Source organism: Oncorhynchus masou, chromosome 18, assembly GCF_036934945.1.
Source record: "Oncorhynchus masou masou isolate Uvic2021 chromosome 18, UVic_Omas_1.1, whole genome shotgun sequence".
NCBI lineage: Eukaryota > Metazoa > Chordata > Actinopteri > Salmoniformes > Salmonidae > Oncorhynchus > Oncorhynchus masou.
The window spans coordinates 22,261,704-22,282,530 of record NC_088229.1 but is presented as its reverse complement, the minus strand read 5'-3'; the positions used below and the strand labels follow the sequence as shown (position 1 = coordinate 22,282,530).

General features: G+C 40.7%; 1 protein-coding gene across 1 annotated transcript in view; it reads right to left on the bottom strand.

Moving 5' to 3' along the window:
• Positions 1-18,654, bottom strand: part of LOC135504232 (protein bicaudal D homolog 2-like) — a 37,040-nt gene extending 18,386 nt beyond the window's left edge. The window contains exons 1-4 of the mRNA XM_064922606.1: positions 18,416-18,654; positions 17,369-17,697; positions 9,218-9,430; positions 8,786-8,938 (exon numbers count right to left, since the gene is read on the bottom strand). Of these exons, the coding sequence (XP_064778678.1) occupies positions 8,786-8,938; positions 9,218-9,430; positions 17,369-17,614 (612 nt within the window). The 5' untranslated portion in view covers positions 17,615-17,697; positions 18,416-18,654. The remainder of the gene's footprint in view (positions 1-8,785; positions 8,939-9,217; positions 9,431-17,368; positions 17,698-18,415) is intronic.
• Positions 18,655-20,827: the final 2,173 nt, after the last annotated feature.

Sequence of the window (20,827 nt, the reverse complement as noted above, 5' to 3'; positions counted from 1 at the left end):
GAAAATGAAATGTTTAATGTATTGCCCTTTCTTAAACAAACTATACAAAGCTAGTTACAATTTCAGTTTTGTCCTCCAGAAAATATAAAACAAATATTACAACAAATGTTATGGTTAAACTCAAATATAATGATTAATATATTTAAAAAAATATTAATAATAATAATAATAATAATAATATTATATTTATTAATGATATTATGAATAGGATCAGAGGAGTTGTCACATATGCAGCTATGGGAATATGTGCTCAATCCAAATTTACAACCAACTGATTGCAACATTACCAAAAAAATGGAAGAGGCAAGTGGGAAAGGGAGAAGGCAGGGAACTTATTTGCCGGCCATATATTAAAGATACAAATTGGCCGAAAGGAATCGGCACAAATAGAAAAATATACCAGTTTCATTTGAGGACAAAAATGTTGACAGCTGCGCCATACAGGTTGAAAAAATATATATTTCCGATGATAATTCATGAACTGGTACAAAAACAACACTTGATTCAACACATTTTTCCCCAAGTTTTTCTATTTAAATTACTATATAAAATTTGTAACACCAACAGAATGCTATATATATACACACAGTGGGGAGAACAAGTATTTGATAACTTGCAAAATCGGCAGTGTTTCCTACTTACAAAGCATGTAGAGGTTTGTAATTTTTTTATCATAGGTACACTTCAACTGTGAGAGACGGAATCTAAAACAAAAATCTAGAAAATCTAAAATTGATTAAATACATTTTCCCCCTCAATCTACACACAATGCCCCATAATAACAAACAGAAAACAGGTTTAGACATTTTTGAAAATGTATTACAAATTTTAAAAAACAGAAAAACCTTATTCAATTTTTCAGACCCTTTGCTATGAGACTTCAAATTGAGCTCAGGTGCATCCTGTTTCTATTGATCATCCTTGATTTGTTTCTAATACTTGATTGGAGTCCACCTGTTGTAGATTCAATTGATTGGACATGATTTGGAAAGACACACCTGTCTACCTAAGATCCTGCAGTTGACAGTGCATGTCAGAGCATAAATCAAGCTATGAGGTCGGAGGAATTGTCCGTAGAGCTCAGAAACAGGATTTTGTTAAAGCACAGGTCTGGGAAAGGGTACCAAAAATGCTCTGCAGCATTGAAGGTCCCTGAGAACACAGTGGCCTCCATCATTCTTAAAATGGAAGAAGTTTGGAACCATCAAGACTCTTCCTTGAGCTGGCCGCCCGGCCAAACTGAGCAATCAGGAGGAGGGCCTAGGTCAGGGTGGTGACCAAGAAGAACCAATGGTCACTCTGACAGATCTCCAGAGTTCCTCTGTGGAGATGGAAGAATCTTCCAGAAGAACAACCATCTCTGCAGCACTCCACCACGCAGGCCGTTATGGTACAGTGGCCAGACGGAAGCCACTCAGCAAAAGGCACATGACAGCCCACTTGGAGTTTGCCGAAAGGCACCTAAAGGACTCTCAGACCATGAGAAACAAGATCCTCTGGTCTGATGAAACCAAGATTGAACTCTTTGGCATGAATGCCAAGCGCCACGTCCGGAGGAAACCTGGCAACATCCCTACGGTGAAGCATGCTTGTGGAAGGATCATGCTGTGGGGATGTTTTTCAGCGAGAGGGACTGGGAATCAGGATCAAGGGAAAGATGAATGGCGCAAAGTACAGAGAGATCCTTGTTGAAAACCTGCTCCAGAGTGCTCAGGACCTCAGACTGGGGTGAAGATTCACCTTCCAATAGGACAATGACCCTAAGCACACAGTCAAGACAACACAGGAGAGGCTTTGGGACAAGTCTCTGAATGTCCTTGAATGGCCGAGCCAGAGCCCGGACTTGAACCCAATCTAACATCTCTGGAGAGACCTGAAAATAGCTGTGCAGCGACACTGGCTGCTGCCAACATACTGACTCAACTCCAGCTCACTTTAATAATGGAAATTGATGTAAAAAATGTATCACTAGCCACTTAATATGCCACTTAATATAATGTTTACATACCCTACATTACTCATCTCATTACTCATCTCATATGTATATACTCAACTACTTCCGGCGCCGACAGAGATGGCCGCCTCGCTTCGCGTTCCTAGGAAACTATGCAGTTTTTTGTTTTTTTTACGTGTTATTTCTTACATTAGTACCCCAGGTTATCTTAGGTTTCATTACATACAGTCGAGAAGAACTACTGAATATAAGAGCAGCGTCAACTCACCATCAGTACGACCAAGAATATGTTTTTCGCGAAGCGGATCCTGCGTTCTGCCTTTCAACCAGGACAACGGAATGGATCCCAGCCGGCGACCCAAAAAAAACAACTTCGTAAAAGAGGGAAACGAGGCGGTCTTCTGGTCAGACTCCGGAGACGGGCACATCGTGCACCACTCCCTAGCATTCTTCTCGCCAATGTCCAGTCTCTTGACAACAAGGTTGATGAAATCCGAGCAAGGGTAGCATTCCAGAGGGACATCAGAGACTAACGTTCTTTGCTTCACGGAAACATGGCTCACTGGAGAGATGCTATCGGAGTCGGTGCAGCCAGCTGGCTTCTCCACGCATCGCGCCGACAGAAACAAACATCTTTCTGGTAAGAAGAGGGGCGGGGGCGTATGCCTTATGGCTAACGAGACGTGGTGTGATCACAGAAATATACAGGAACTCAAATCCTTCTGTTCACCTGATTTAGGATTCCTCACAATCAAATGTCGACCGCATTATCTACCAAGAGAATTCTCTTCGATTATAATCACAGCCGTATATATTCCCCCCCAAGCAGACACATCGATGGCTCTGAACAAACTTTACTTGACTCTTTGCAAACTGGAATCCATACATCCTGAGGCTGCATTCATTGTAGCTGGGGATTTTAACAAGGCTAATCTGAAAACAAGACTCCCTAAATTGTATCAGCATATCGATTGCGCAACCAGGGCTGGCAAAACCTTGGATCATTGTTATTCTAACTTCCGCGACGCATATAAGGCCCTGCCCCGCCCTCCTTTCGGAAAAGCTGACCACGACTCCATTTTGTTGATCCCTGCCTACAGACAGAAATTAAAACAAGAAGCTCCCACGCTGAGGTCTGTCCAACGCTGGTCCGACCAATCTGATTCCACACTCCAAGACTGCTTCCATCACGTGGACTGGGATATGTTTCGTATTGCGTCAGACAACAACATTGACAAATACGCTGATTCGGTGTGCGAGTTCATTAGGACGTGCGTTGAAGATGTCGTTTCCATAGCAACGATTAAAACATTCCCAAACCAGAAACCGTGGATTGATGGCAGCATTCGCGTGAAACTGAAAGCGCGAACCACTGCTTTTAATCAGGGCAAGGTGACTGGAAACATGACCGAATACAAACAGTGCAGCTATTCCCTCCGCAAGGCAATCAAACAAGCTCAGCGTCAGTATAGAGAAAGTAGAATCTCAATTCAACGGCTCAGACACAAGAGGTATGTGGCAGGGTCTACAGTCAATCACGGATTACAAAAAGAAAACCAGCCCAGTCACGGACCAGGATGTCTTGCTCCCAGGCAGACTAAATAACTTTTTTGCCCGCTTTGTGGACAATACAGTGCCACTGACACGGCCTGCAACGAAAACATGCAGACTCTCCTTCACTGCAGCAAAGGTGAGTAAAGCATTTAAACGTGTTAACCCTCGCAAGGTTGCAGGCCCAGACGGCATCCCCAGCCGCGCCCTCAGAACATGCGCAGACCAGCTGGCTGGTGTGTTTACGGACATATTCAATCAATCCCTATCCCAGTCTGCTGTTCCCACATGCTTCAAGAGGGCCACCATTGTTCCTGTTCCCAAGAAAGCTAAGGTAACTGAGCTAAACGACTACCACCCCGTAGCACTCACTTCCGTCATCATGAAGTGCTTTGACACCCTAGACCCACTCCAATTTGCTTACCGCCCAAATATGTCCACAGACGATGCAATCTCAACCACACTGCCCTAACCCATCTGGACAAGAGGAATACCTATGTGAGAATGCTGTTCATCGACTACAGCTCGGCATTTAACACCATAGTACCCTCCAAGCTGGTCATCAAGCTCGAGACCCTGGGTCTCAACCCCGCCCTGTGCAACTGGGTACTGAACTTCCTGACGGGCCGCCCCCGGGTGGTGAGGGAGGCAACAACATCTCCACCCCGCTGATCCTCAACACCGGGGCCCCACAAGGGTGCGCTCTGAGCCCTCTCCTGTACTCCCTGTTCACCCACGACTGCATGGCCACGCACGCCTCCAACTCAATCATCAAGTTTGCGGACGACACAACAGTGGTAGGCTTGATTACCAACAACGACGAGACGGCCTACAGGGAGGAGGTGAGGGCCCTCTGAGTATGGTGTCAGGACAATAACCTCACACTCAACGTCAACAAAACTAAGGAGATGATTGTGGACTTCAGGAAACAGCAGAGGGAACACCCCCCTATCCACATCGATGGAACAGTAGTGGAGAGGGTAGTAAGTTTTAAGTTCCTCGGCATACACATCACAGACAAACTGAATTGGTCCACCCACACAGACAGCATTGTGAAGAAGGCGCAGCAGCGCCTCTTCAATCTCAGGAGGCTGAAGAAATTTGGGTTGTCACCAAAAGCACTCACAAACTTCTACAGATGCACAATCGAGATTCATCCTGGCGGGCTGTATCACCGCCTGGTACGGCAACTGCTCCGCCCACAACCGTAAGGCTCTCCAGAGGGTAGTGAGGTCTGCACAACACATCACAGGGGGCAAACTACCTGCCCTCCAGGACACCTACACCACCAGATGTTACAGGAAGGCCATAAAGATCATCAAGGACAACAACCACCCGAGCCACTGCCTGTTCACCCCGCTACCATCCAGAAGGCGAGGTCAGTACAGGTGCATCAAAGCTGGGACCGAGAGACTGAAAAACAGCTTCTATCTCAAGGCCATCAGACTGTTAAACAGCCACCACTAACATTGAGTGGCTGCTGCCAACACACTGACTCAACTCCAGCCACTTTAATAATGGGAATTGATGGGAAATGTAAAATATATCACTAGCCACTTTAAACAATGCTACCTAATATAATGTTTACATACCCTTCATTATTCATCTCATATGTATACGTATATACTGTACGCTATATCATCTACTGCATATTTATGTAATACATGTATCACTAGCCACTAACTATGCCACTTTGTTTACATATTCATCTCATATGTATATACTGTACTCGATACCATCTACTGTATCTTGCCTATGCCGCTCTGTACCATCACTCATTCATATATCTTTATGTACATATTCTTTATCCCCTTATACACACAAGTGTAAGACAGTAGTTTTGGAATTGTTAGTTAGATTACTTGTTGGTTATTACTGCATTGTCGGAACTAGAAGCACAAGCATTTCGTTACACTCGCATTAACATCTGCTAACCATGTGTATGTGACAAATAAAATTTGATTTGATTTTGATTTGATACCATCTACTGCATCTTGCATCACTCATTCATATATCTTTATGTACATATTCTTTATCCCTTTACACTTGTGTGTATAAGGTAGTAGTTGTGGAATTGTTAGGTTAGATTACTGCATTGTCGGAACTAGAAGCACAAGCATTTCGCTACACTCGCATTAACATCTGCTAACCATGTGTATGTGACAAATAAAATTTGATTTTATTTTGATTTTGATTTGATACCATCTACTGCATCTTGCATCACTCATTCATATATCTTTATGTACATATTCTTTATCCCTTTACACTTGTGTGTATAAGGTAGTAGTTGTGGAATTGTTAGGTTAGATTACTCGTTGGTTATTACTACATTGTCGGAACTAGAAGCACAAGCATTTCGCTACACTCGCATTAACATTTGCTAACCATGTGTATGTGACAAATAAAATTTGATTTGAGAAGAATGGGAGTAACTTCCCAAATACAGGTGTGCCAAGCTTTTAGTGACATACCCAAGAAGACTCAAGGCTGTAATCGCTGCCAAAGGTGCTTCAACAAAGTACTGAGTGAAGGGTCTGAATACTTATGTAAATGTGATATTTCAGTTGTAAATGTTTAATACATTTGCAAATGTGTCTATAAACCTGTTTTTGCTTTGTCATTATGGGATATTACGTGTAGATTGATGATATATATATATATTTTTAAATCTATTTAAGAATAAGGCTGTAACGCAACAAAATGTGGGAAAAAGGCAAGTGGTGTGAATACTTTCCGAATGGACTGTACATACAGGCCTAATGAAAAATATAGTAACTTGTATTTAAACGTAGAAATTCAACAACAAACTCTGTTTAGCCTGCGCATCTTTTACAGCATGTCATTGCCTCGATGCTCAACTGGTTAGCAAGTGATTTTCATTTTTCCAATGGTTGTCAATTCCTTTAGGTCTTCTTTTTCACTGTGCTCATCTCTGTATTTTCTATGCTGTAAGCCTATTTTACATTAAGCAATTAGCAAGATCAAGCCTGATTCTTTCCCTGAATCGACTATTAGGCCAATCATAAAAAAAGTAGCAAAATAAATATCCTATAGCTTTTGAAGCCTAAAGCTTTTCCTGGGATTTAATGACAAGAGCAATGGCCTATTATGGAGAGGCTTGCTTAGCTTATAGCCTGTTGCGCATGGGAACAGCTGGAAGAGAGGCTACTGATGTGCAGTCGAAGTAAATATTAGCTAGATATTAGGCCATTAATTAGCTAAATATTTGGGTTATAGAGCAAAATATTTCCATATCAAAGTGTAAGAAAAATAAGTTAACAGATTATGAAATGGCAGGTCTGTAACACGTTCCGCCAGGCTGCGGTCCCCGGGCACGCAAAGCTCCACTATTAATTAGGCCTTGGCCTACATTTTTCTACAAGGAAATTGCTATACCTGGGCTATAACACAGCACAATGAGGAATTTATTATTGTTATCAAGTGAATACACAATTATTGTAAACTGAAGTGATTTAGGCTAATTTGAATAACCACCGATAACCATAACCATAACTGCATATATGGATCAGTTTGGATCTATTCTCGACAGTTTAGAAGAACCAGAAAGGTACATTAGCAGGCCACTCATATGATGTAGGCCTATTTCATCAGGATGCAGCACGGCAGTAAGACAGGAAAATATGGGCTTCTCCTTTAATGCTGTAGCGTATTTTACATTTAGCAAGCAAGAGCAATCTCTCCTCCAATACGCTATTAGTAGGCTAAAGGAAATAAGTCGAAATAAGTGTCCAACAAGCTTTTGTAATCTGTCTTTTACTGGGACTCCACAAGATTAAAAAGGAATAGTCGTTGCAGCAGAGAGGCCAGGTGCGTAATTGTGCAACAGAACAAAGACAGGATCGAGATCTTGCCTATAGCGTAAGTAGAAGCATATGCATATTAGACCATAATTCATAAGCTCAATATTATGCTTAATAACGCAGTGAATGTTAATCAGATAACAAAATCATAGGTAGCCTTCACTATGTGGGCTCCTGAGGCTGCGCTGAGTGCACTCCCTCACAGTTCCCGGGTGCGCAGCTTGAAAAGCTACCCTATCGTTTCAGTTTTTTAGGGACAAGAAATATATCCTCCTTGGCTACAACAAGACAATGTAATGTAGAATGTTATTATTGTTTTCAAGTGTGTACAAAACTCTAGTCTACGCTGTCAACTGCAGTGAATAGCGTGTCATTTGAATAACCTTTCAAAAGCCCGGTGTTTTGAATGCATATTCATTTTGAAATAACTTGCTTGCCTGCGATTGGGCAACCATTTAGATCAGTTAGGTTTTTTTTCTCTCTACAGTTCAGGCTTCAAGGACAAGGCACATTAACAGGACAGTAATATGCAATTTTTTGTCATGACGTATCAGCTAACAGAAATGCTAATGCAAGGATTTCTAGTGAGGCACATATGAATTATGATAATGCACAAGCGCGGAGGAAGTTATATCTATAGTTTCCACGTTTGGCTTTAGTCATTTAAAAGACTTCTTAAAAGGTGGACACACAAGAGCGTATATATCATTAGGAACACCTTCTTTCCATAACATAGTTTTCACCTGGATTCACCTGGTCAGTCTATGATCCCTTATTGATGTCACCTTTAAAATCCACTTCAATCAGTGTAGATGAAGGAGAGGAGACAGGTTAAAGAAGGATTTATTTTGCCGCGAGACAATTGAGAAATGGATTGTGTATGTGTGCTATTCAGCGTGTGAATGGACAAGACAAAAGATTTAAGTGCCTTTAAACGGGGTATGGTAGTTGTTGCCAGGCGCACCGGTTTGTCAAGAACTGCAACGCTGCTGGGTTTTTCATGCTCAACAGTTTCCCGTGTATCAATAAGGTTCCACCACCCAAAGGACATCCAGCCAACTTGACAACTGTGGGAAGCATTGGAGTCAACCTGGGCCAGCATCCCTGTGGAACGCTTTTGACACCTTGTAGAGTCCATGCCCCAAACAATTAAGGCTGTTCTGAAGGCAAAAGGGGGTGCAACTCAATATTAGGAAGGTGTTCTTAATGTTTTGTACACTTAAGTGTCTATCATTACCCATTATGCCAGCTTTCTGATTGCATTCTGTATTTATATTTTGATGTGTGTATTTTCTGTAATTCAGGGCTCATTTGTAAAAGAGACCTTGGTCTCAGTGCGACTCCCTGATAAAAATAAAGGTGAAATTAAATTGACTTAAATGGAGACACCTTTTCTATTCATTCTATTTCTATGGTTGATTATCAGTGAGGTGAGTGGTGAGAAGGGAGAGACTCTGACCTGGTTCTCCTTGAGTACAGACACCTGTTTCTGCAGACAGGTGTTCTCCTCCTCCAGCTCACTGTTGTCCTGGAGCTGCTGGAGCTCCCGCACCTTATACTCCTTCATCTCATTCCTCATGTGGCCCTTCTCCGCCTCCCAACACTCACACTCCTGTGAACGCAAACACGCTCTCAGTGGAACTAATTACACATTAACGTTATGGAAGCACTGCACATTGCTCCTTACTAAACATTAACACACAAGAGACTAGCAGGAATTAAGGGCGTAAAGTAATTCATTATTTGACTAAAACTAGGAATACCTACATTTGAGTTGAATGGAGAGACTAACAAATTACATTAAATAGAGTTTTATCTCTCCATATGCAAGAAAATATTGGTGTGTAAAGCATTCAGTATCTCAGTGAATGGATAGGCCATATATTTATACCTTCTTTAGCTGGGATGAGAGGCCAGCCAGACGGTCGATCTCTGCGTGAGCGTTGCCCAGAGTGATACGCGTCTGCCGTAACTCGACCTGAAGCTCAGCCATGCTGGTTGCCATGGCAGCCTCCTTGCTGGCAGTTTCCTGCAGCAGGCACTCCTCCCGGGTCTCCCCATCTGCTGCTGCACGCTTGTGGTGGTTCACAGAGTCTGACAGAGCCTAGTACACACAGACGGAGACAAAGCAAAGAGATAGGCATTTATTTCAGTGTCATGTAGACTCTGACCAGAGCCTACAAACAGACAGACGAAAGCAAAAAAAAAAAGGCAACATTTATTTATGTAGTTGGTTGCGTGAGGTCTATCACTGGAGTGAAAACTACAACACAGTGCCAAGTGGCACATCTACTGAAAACACAGCACTTTTTACTTAGACCCAAAACTACAAAGATGTGTATCTGTGCCAGTGGAAATAGGACTCCACAGACCAGCTGTCGAAATCTGAGCAGTATTGAGTACATCCCATGCATAACTTAGGCCAACATTTCCTCAGTTGAGAATGTGGTACTACAAACCAGATTAATCTATGGGACAAGCCAAAGAGGAATATATTCTTTCAAATGACAGTTGACATCACCAGTCTGTCTAGAAAATCAGTCAATGAAATAACCTCTCACTAAAGGATATGGACCACACACAGAACCACTGGCCATGACTATGTGTGAGGGTTAGATGGATTGGACATGGTAGGAAATCATGAGAAGCTGTCTCTAATCATGTCTGTTGAGCAGCCATGCACAAGGACAACGCCCCATGTCACTAGCCAGGGAAGGATTACTACTGAGACTGCCTGGTGCTGCTACTGCCCTAGCTCAAACCAGTCTGGTATGATATATAATCAAACTAATTTGAATTTATGTTTTAGCGAGATATTTCAAATGCTTGTATCTCCTTCGCTCCTTCTGTGCTGAGTAAACTGTGCACCTTCCCACTCGCTCACAGATGCCAAGCCACTCCCCCTGCCACTCTACAACAAAGACTAAAGATCACTTCTTCCTCTCTGACAACAAGCAATTTCAACTTGCTATTTGCATTTGATGTTTGGTCCATCAGAAATCAGTCAATTTCCCTTCTAACGAAACACTTTACATGTCTCAACTTCCAAAATTTAGAACATAGCAGACCCTACAAACATGGGAGTATCAAAGAACAAGATTGTGGAACATTTCTTTTCTGTTTCTTTCGTGCGCTAGCAGCATTTCAGCCACATACTGTTGGGTGCTAGCATTCTAGTCCGTGTTTTATAAATGTGCAATGAGCATAACATGCATTTATATAAGGAATTGACTTGACAACTCGTTCTCATTCTGAGAAATGCTAATCTTCTTATCCAGGTAGGCCACTTGATTTCAAAACCTAAAAACAAAGTGAACAGACTGTTGTTCAAACAGGTTGCAGACGGACAGGATGGTGTATTCAAAACAATTAAACCACAGATAGAACAATGAGACAGATATTTCACCGGACGTATCACTGTGAAGCACCCGTTTGGCATTCACACTCACTACCATCCAGAAGGCGAGGTCAGTACAGGTGCATCAAAGCTGGGACTGAGACTGAAAAACAGCTTAAATCTCAAGGCCATCAGATTGTTAAATAGCCATCACTAGCCGGCTACCACCAGAAACAGAAACACAGAAACAAACAATCCCTTAGCATCGGTAATCTCTTAACAAGGACATGCAGAGCACAGACATGTAAACCCTTTCACCTAACTTCATTCTATTCTCGCTGGCCTCTACCTCACTAATATAATTTGGTCCTTACACTAGGTGAAATACCTGTTGACTCATTCAACGTCAAAACGTATTACGGCGGTGGTAAATAGGCCTATATCTCATGATTAGTCAGGGCTTGACGTTAAGGCTTGTCCAGAACAAGTATATATAAAAAATACATTTAAAAAACACAAAAAAGTTTTCAGTAAAAGAAAATATACCAATATCAAACAATTACTCTGATCAGAATTGGATGAAGAAAACATTTTAGACAGAGCTAGTCTCAACAAGGCAGTGCAAAAGTCCCGGTCAAAAATGTTTTGTTATTTTCTCTCTCCAATAAACGTAGGATGATCTGGGCCAATAGCCGAAGTCTATTTTCTATAGCGGACACTCAGGTGTCATATTGTTATAGAAACTCAAATGGTCTATTTTCTCTACATTTTATATGAATAGGACTTGGCCTAGTAAGGCACTCTGAGTTTAAGGCATGATAGATTTATCCTACCGCGCTATTTCATGATCAGTTCTTGGCCCTCAGAAAGTTCAAAGTTGTTTTTGAATAACCCCAAAACATGTGAGGCCGATGGTAATAATGAGATGGGACAAATAGCAAGATATAAAAATCGAATGAGAAATTTGAACAAAGCTTACAGTTGAGCAAAGCAGTTATAAGACAAAAAATGATGCACGCGAAACCAGAAGGAAAAAAATCCCTCCTTGCTGTTGCGAATCAAACGACCAAAAGCCTAATTCTACTATCTGAAATATCATAAAACCATACATTTATGAATAATAATTTAAAAACTAGTCTAATAGTGTTTAAGTTGCAGCTTTTAAATGGGAGTAATTATGGAATTCGGAGTCCAGAGTTGCTCTGCAGCCGATGATGACATATAACCCATCACAAGACGCACAGCCAGCGAGGCTCGTTGACTGTGTCACTCACTTCGGCACACACTTCAATGCCACAGCTCCAGCAGAGTTCAATAGGCTATTCGAAAATATATTTGGCTCCACTAAATATATTGGGTGTTTTGTCTATGGGCAAGCATAGAAAAAAAAATCTGATCTCTGCTATGAACTCAACCCTTTTGGCCAAAGGTGTTTCTGGCCTTTTTGGGGGCTGACAAGTGACATCAGCTTTCGGACAAGTAATAATAATAATTTTAAAAAAGAAAAATCTGTCCTACTGGTCCGATTATGTAATTTACTAAAGAAATGTGAACATGCAACCTTTGCAGAACATGCAGTTACATAAAATATGGTATTTACTCACAACATGCAATGCATAATGGGCAGTTCCATTGTAACAGAATTAAGCTGAGACTCCACATTAAAATGTATACCAAACAAAAAACATTGATTTCAAAGTTTAAAGGCCCAATGCAATAAGTCTGGGCGATACATCCTAAAAAAAACATATCCCAATTTTTTCAAATTTATGGACGAGTCACAATATATATCTAGATCTTTAAAAATGTCCTCTAAATATGCTTTGTTGTACAATTAAAAAGTTGTTTTTTTTTAAAACACTGCTTTTCAAACAGTCAGCAATAATCTAATAAATGAAGGGCTTATGAAGTTATACATAGGCTAAATATAAACCTTCCAAAGAAGAAAGAAATCTTATTTGTGGTCCAACAGCCGCTGTGGCAGATGGATAAAAAAATCTAGCAGCAACCGATTTTTTTTTTTTTAACAGCCAAAATATTTTTGACAAACAATAAAAAGGTTGTCCTGAGTGGCACAGCGGTCTAAGGCATGGCAGTGCTAGAGGCGTCACTTTAGACCCGGGTTCATTCCCGGGCTGTATCACAACCGGCCATAACCATACTTGGCTCATCGCGCTCTAGTGACTCCTTGTGGCGGGCAGCGCACCTGCAGGCTTACCCCAGTCGTCAGGTGAACGGTGTTTCCTCCGACACATTGGTGCGGCTGGCTTCCAGGTTAAGCGGGCGGGGGTTACGAAGCGCGGTTTGGCGGGTCATGTTTCCGAGGACGCATGACTCGACCTTCACCTTCACTGATGGGCCTCCATTAGAACATTGCAGCGATTAGACAAGATCTAAATTGGGGAGAGTAGATGATGTGCTCCTAAATAGAAATGTAGAAGCAAACAAATACATTTGAGAACAATTAAAGTATTTGGGTGTTTTAACCTGTTGGTACTAGGGGGCAGTATTTTCATTTTTGAAAAAAACTCCAACCCTAATCTAGCGCATCTGATTCAATAATTAGCTGGTTGATAAACTGAATCAGGTTAATTACAACTCGGGTTGGAGCGAAAACGTACAGAAAGTTAGCTCTCAAGGAACAGGGTTGGAGAGCCTGACCTAGGACATCAACAGCCAGCCAGGGTTTCATTAAATAAGATATAGGCACAATACATTTTATTGCAGATTTAGGCTTAATTAAACTGATGCATTTGGCGATGTTCAACTTCAATTCACTGACATTATAAGGAATAGCTTACCCATACTCATTGATAGCCTAATATATACTTTAGGTGAATATACGCATTGCAAGATACAGATTACCAAGATATAGCCTATGCGCACAGTTCTGACTGTGTCTGCTTGCCCTGATCCTCCCTCCCCCTGGCTCACCTGCTCTTTGCTATGAAAAACACTAGTGTGTTTGGTCTTCGGTCTGTTCCATGTAGAATAGCTTAGCCTATTTGTTGATAGGCCGTACTTTAGTGAACTTGCGCGAAACATTGCAAGTCAAGAAATTGAGAGACATAGCATTGCGATAGCCTATACATCTTTTTATTACCGATGCATGCTTTTGACTGTCTGCCTGGTGGCCGACATGCCTACCAACGCCCCTCCCCTCTCTCTCTCTGCTGTAAAAAATGTGACAGTATTCTTGAAAGTAGTCTACGGCAACAAGTTTCCTCAATTGCAAATATACTGAATCTTAGAGGAGTCGGTTCTTAGCGTAATCGAAGCATGACACCCAGAAATGGGAGTCGATGGGCAAGGAATCAATTATTTTGGAGTCGACTCCCCACCACTAAGCAGCAGAAAGTTGAGGATAACTAAAACAATTAAAAAAACAACCTAGCTGCGAACAAAATTATATAACTGGTCAAAAAACATGAGGAAAAAAAGTCACACTTTAGTAGCCATCTTGTCAACTCAACCACACTTCTGCATATGGCATTTGGACAAAAATTATTCCCAAATGATGTGTGACCACCCGCCAACGTGGCTGGTGAAACAGACATTCTTACCAGCCAATGACAAAAATCGTCCCGGATTTGGAAGGTGTAATTTCCAACCCTGCATAAGAAGCATTAATAATTTAATTAATTGTATATAAACAGTTTAACCTGTTTTTTTGCAATAATCACTTATTTACTTTCAAGTAAATGGCCTTTCTGTTACAAATTTTACCAGAACCATGCTTAATGCACATTCACTAATAAATACTAACTTTTTGTAGCAGGCATTATAGACACAGGTCTCAAAATCTCAAGCACAAGGCCACCTGCTAGTGAGTTGCCAGTTAATCTTAATATTCAAGTTGACTTGGATCCATTTGCAAGCTAACAAGGCATAACAGTTTAAATTGTTATGATTGAACACACCCTACTGTCCATCTCCGAACAGTTTGAACAGCATGCTAACCTGTCCACTTTGTTCAGATGTTGAAATCAAGGGACCTAACTTTTCTCAGAATGAGAACGGGTTGCCAATTCCTTATAGAATTATGTTTTACGCTTATTGCACATTTACAAAACACAGACTAGACACCTAGTATAACAGTCTTTGGCTAAAATGCTGCAAGCAGTACATGGTACCGCAATGCCGTGTGTGACAAACTGAGCATACATTTCCCAGAATCAATGTTCATTGACAATCCCCTTTTAGTAGTGTCGCAATTGGCGGAGTTGAGACATTAAAAGGGTATTGTAGTATTATCTATTATAGTAAAATAATGTTTCAATGTGTTTCAGTGTCCATATGACCAATTCTGTTGGACTAAACCTCAAATGCAAATAGGGAGTTGAAACCGCTTGTCAGAGAAGAAGAAGTGATCTCTCATATTTGTTGTTGTGAGTGGCAGGGGGAGGGGCTTGGTGTGTTTGTATAAACAGAGAGGAAGAAGCGAGAGGTTTCACTCTCGCCAAAAATCGGTCCAAAATAAGCCCAATACATTTTTATTTTGGATCTTAGCTTATTGCCTGCATTCCCACATTTGGGACAACGCCTCCCATTGTTAGGGTAGAGACATGAGCATCTCGTCATTATAAACAGATCTCTGGTGTAAATGGTAAGGTGCACACAGCACAGAAAGAGCGAAGGAAACAAGACCAAAAAGACAGAACAAACAGACAAACGCTCATGAAAGGGAAAAATAAAAACTTGATTCTTGTGATACGGTCATTTGGAATATCACGCAAAAATATACATTTGAATTAATCGAATTCAATAGATATATTGCCCAGCCCTACAATGCAGCCTTTTTTTAAATCATTATATAAAATTATTTCTGGGTAACAAATAAGTACCTTACTGTGTTTTCATTTAAAAATGGTCAAAAAGAAACAAATAGATTCTTAGCAAACAGAAATTCCATAATTAAGCAAGTATTTTGCTAGGACTGTCTGGGAGTGGCCTGAGTGGGTAGGGGAAAACTGAAAATTAGCTGTTATGGCAGAGGTTTGGAAGTGTCTTGTTGGTCTATCAACTAATTTACCACCTGGTGATGTCTCCAGGCAGGCCAAAACTTCCATCCACCAAAACAGGCTGACATTTCAGGCGGTCTTTTCAAACATCTCTTACACTAAAAGGGCATTATCATAATTTTCACAGTATTATTCCAGCTTCAGTGTGGAAATATATATAAAAAACACAGGGAAACTAAATTTGACTGCACTGGGCCTTTAACAAACCATAGAACTATGCACAAGGACTAATTTAACAATTTACACTGAACATTTATAAAAACACATTTACAGGACAAACTGAAGATACAAAGTTTGGTAACAATAGAACTGAGGGAGTTTTACCGTAATTCTGCACAGTTTCTCCAGTAAAATTGTATTTTTTTCCCCTGTGTAAATTGTTCCGTCGTCACTATGCACAAGAGTTACGGTTTGTTCAAATTTGAAATAATTTGTTTTTGTTTAGCATACATTTGAAAGTGAAAAATAATTGTACTTTACAATGAGGCATTTAAAACAGAATGGTAGCCCTATTTGTGCAGGGTCTATGTTGGATGCTACTAGCTGGAATAATGAATTAACAAAAGTAATAGTCAGAATGTGACTGTACGTTCCTTTACAATATACATTTTGAGATTTATTTACATGAATGCCGCTTAACCTTTATATTAGTGATAATGATTTGCGTGCTATGAATAATATCTTTCCCTGCCCTGTTCACCCCTCTAATGCCATGCAGTCTACATTCAACGGAGCAGCTTAAAATTAATTCCAGTTTCCACTTCCAACATGGAATATGCTGACTAATGTGCCCTCATCCCTCCATCACAGATCCCTAGCAGAAATAAACAGTATCACATCTATACACATCAACATCATACGACACTACAGGAGCAGAAACCGACCTGTCCTCCTCTATCACACAAACTGAATGATTCATATGAACCCTAGGCTATGTCTCTTGAGTCTTGGGGAAACTGTCATTCAGCCAAGTTAGTAACAAGAGTTCAAGACGATAGAATATCTTCATGGAACCTATCAAATGTTCAGTAGGCAATTCATACATTTCTACGTAACACTGGATTAAGAACAACTCCCGGCCAAACATTATGATTGTGATTATTTCTTTGTTTAGAACAGTTTAGCTAAAAGCTTCTGTCCTAACAGGAAGTCCATTGTGTGGCTAATCCTAGGTTGGTCAAAACAGAGCAGCATGTGACTGGCACTACTTGCACATCATCATCTGCTCATTTATCACTCCAGTGTTAATCTGCTCAATTGTAATTATTCGCTCCTATGGCCTATTTATTGCCTACCTCCTCATGCCTTTTGCACACACTGTATATAGACTATTTTTTTCTACTGTGTCATTGACTTGTTTATTGCGTTATTGGCTTGTTTATTGTTTACTCCATGTGTAACTCGGTGTTGTTGTCTGTGTCACACTGCTTTGCTTTATCTTGGCCAGGTCGCAGTTGCAAATGAGAACTTGTTCTCAACTAGCCTATCTGGTTAAATAAAGGTGAAATAAATCAAATAAAAAATGTAAAAACTTGTTCACACTGAAGTAGTTAGTGTGGAGCCTGATTAGACAAAGCAAAACAAAATCTATCACAGAAAATGTCACCACCATGCACACGTAGTAGTAGCTTTAAGGGTGGAATTAAGGTTGGTATAGCTATAGACATTGAACATTTCTGCTGACCTCTTTGAGTTGCTGTTGCTCTTGTTTGAGGGTCTCATACTCCTCCTCCAGCTGGGTGTGTTTCTTCTTCAGTTCAGCACTCTCCTCCAGCACCACTAAGCCATAACGGGCTGCCTGTAGTTTCTCCTCATTGGCCTCCCGGAGCTCCAAATTCAGCCTCACCACCTCCGCCCTCAGGTCATTGCCCCCCATCCCCATCTCATCCCTCTCCGCCTCAGTCCCTGCTTGGCCTGCCTCCTCAAGCATCTTGTCCTCTTCCACCTCCTTCCCCAATACTCCGCTTGAGACACCTGCTTCCTCTTTCAATCCTCCTGCCTCATTACTGCTTGCTGTGGGGGATGAGGAAGGAAACAGCACAGGAACATTGATTGTTTCATCGGACAGTTCAAAGTCACAAATAGTAACCAATGAGTTGAAAGCAACTTCAAACTAACCTGAGGATTAACAATATGATTTGCTATCTTAAGAGTTGCTGGCAGCTGACAACTGGCTAAAATGGCGTGAAGTGAATAATAAACCTGGCAGCCCAGTCACAGACGGTCAAGAGTCAGATTATGTGATTAACGTTAGATGAGTTTAACTGGCTCCTCTCAGTCACTTTACTTGTGATCTTTGTTGTCAGGGTAAAGGCCATGGTAAAGAAAAATGTAACTGTCCGTCTGTAGCTAACGTTACTGTGTGCAGGCATTCAATCAGCTTATAGGCTAACGTTAACTTGCCAACCATGTTGGAAACTAGCTAGAAGCATTTCGGTGCACCTGCAAATTGTGTAGGCGACCAATACACTTATTTTTAATTTGTTAGCAGTAGTTAGCGAAATAGCTAACGTGTTAGTTAAGGCTTTAAGTTGATTCTTAAAGCGAACTAACAGTTAACGTCACCAGACACGGAGATTCGCAGATAGCTAGCTACACTACTTAGTTGTCAGAACTGTCAAAACAAAGACTTCTGGCTGTCTGTGGTCAGACTAGCTAGCTAGGCTAATTGTCTACCTAGAATTCAGCCGCTAACATAGCAATCAAGCGCATAGCTAACTAAATTACGTACCTCCAATATCGATTCACGTTTGTGGCCAAAAGTACAGTTGGTTATTTCAAAATCTTGTCGAAATTAAGCTAACCGGCAACCCTCAGAGAAAATATGACACTTCGTCGTCGAGTTTGTGTGGACAAGCTAACCGCCCCGGTTTTCCAGCCAATGTGCTTTTTGCTTTCTAGCTTGAGTTAGCACTTTGAAAGTCATTGCGCGCCGAAGCAACGAGAGTGAGTAGACACAGACCAGTGAACGACTGCCCCCTAGCAACGTCCAGTGTCACAACATTTGGAATGACTACAGACCATAGATTTACAGACATCGCATCATTGAATCTGTACTACTATAGCGTCTGTGAGAGTACGGGCAGTGACATTGAATCCATTTTGAAGTTGGGGTTGGAACCGGTTCAGGGACCAGAACAGAAAAAATAACTACATTTTTGAGGAACAGAATCAGAACTGGGAACGAAGGTGATCTATACAGTTCCGGAACAGAACCATTACTTTAAAAGCATGGGAAATTGTTAATCATGTTATTTTAGTTCCTGGCATGTTTTTTTCAGTTCCACAAAAAACGCAACAAAGTACCTATACAAAGCCCTGACTCTGTCACCCAGAAACATATTCCAGTGCCTGTCTGTCAGATGTAAATATTTTATAGTATGTTTATGCTACCTGCCTCACCCCCTGCGAAGGATAGGTTACTGTATCCGACTGGCGAAGTTACAAGCGTGATTCAGAAATTAGGGAGAGATTTTTAATTAGAGAAGAATTTATTAACCTTTTCACTGCTAGTTAAGGATACTATAGTTATCACATTTCACATTTGATTTATTAACTACAAAAAGGTAAGATGTATAATTTATTCTGGTGCTGCTCTGCACACACAAGCTTGTTAGCTAGCTAGCTATCTAGCTAGCTAACAATAGCTCTAGTCCATTGTTAAGGCAACTCTCAGAAGTTCAAAGACATTCAAAGTTACTTCATAGAAGCCGCTCATCCGTAGATATAATTATGTGGGCCTAATTCAGATAATGCATAGCATAACAAGATTCTTAGTGCTTCAAGCCAAGCCTCATCCTCCCTCTCTTGCCCTCTCCCCACCCACAAAATGTAAGTCTCATCTTGCTTTGTACACTTTTCTGTCTATCACGCATATAAACCACTAGGCTATTGCTTGCCAACTCCATAGTAAGCTGCTCTATCAGCACTGATTGGTGGTTATTTAATGTTGAGCTAGATGTAAAAAAATATATATAAAAAATCTTAGGTTTAAAAAGGAATAGAAAGGAACGACATAAACAGGTACTTTTTGGGGGGGCTCTCAACGGTTCAGAACTTTGTTTTTGCTAGTTGAAAAAAAAATGGTTCTGTTCAGAATGTAAAAATTGACAATTTTGGTTCCAACCCCTGTTTTGAAGTAGTCAATAATCTTCTTATTTTACTACTTCTTATGAGATGGCAAAAAAACTGAAAAGGTGCACACAGTCCTGGAGTGTGTTGTTTGAACAGGTATAAAGCCAAGGTTGGCAATTTAGTGCCACCTGCAGTTATGGAGTGTTTGCTCACGAGTATAGTTCATTGGCTGATACCTACTGGTGACCTGGATGAAGAAGTATCAACCCAGTTGACTACTTCAAAATGGTGAAAGTCATCATGCTAAAACAGGGGTTTGGGCACTAGAGTTCTCTATCTACCTCTATGCTACAGACAGACACACAGATAATTATATTTTATCAAATCAATTGTTACTCTGTTACAAAAAGCTTTCATTCCAAAGATAATGTCAAATAAACAACGTATACAACTCGTTGCATGCTTCTGATCCATGTTCTCATTTTCTTATTGGAATAACATAAACTTATATATTTTTTTATTCATTATACAAAATTATCAACAATCTTGTTGATAGTGCTGTCAAGAAGGTAAAATTAAACATGTCTAGCAAAACGAAACAAGGGTATAAATAAGAAAATACAGAATACATACAAAAAATATAAAAAATATATCAATTTTTTTTTTTTTTTAAATATGACAATTCCAGTGCATTTGTATTCACTCAGAAAAATAATTAATTATAATGATTCAGGACATGCTAACTGGTTATATAACTACAACGAGGTAGCAAGTCTGACATCTCTGAGTTTGCTAGTTTGGACGAGCATGTGAATGTGACATAAAACGGTTATGGTTAGGTATTTGTATTTATTATGGATCCCCATTAGCTGCTGCCAAGCCAACAGCTACGTTTTCTGGGGTCCAGCAAAATTAAGGCAGTTTGTACAATTTTTAAAACATTACAGTACATTCACAGATTTCACAACACACTATGTGCCCTCAGTGTCTTACTCCACCACTACCACATACAGTATCTACAGTACAAAATCCAAGTGTACGTGTGTGTATAGTGCGTATGTTATCTTGT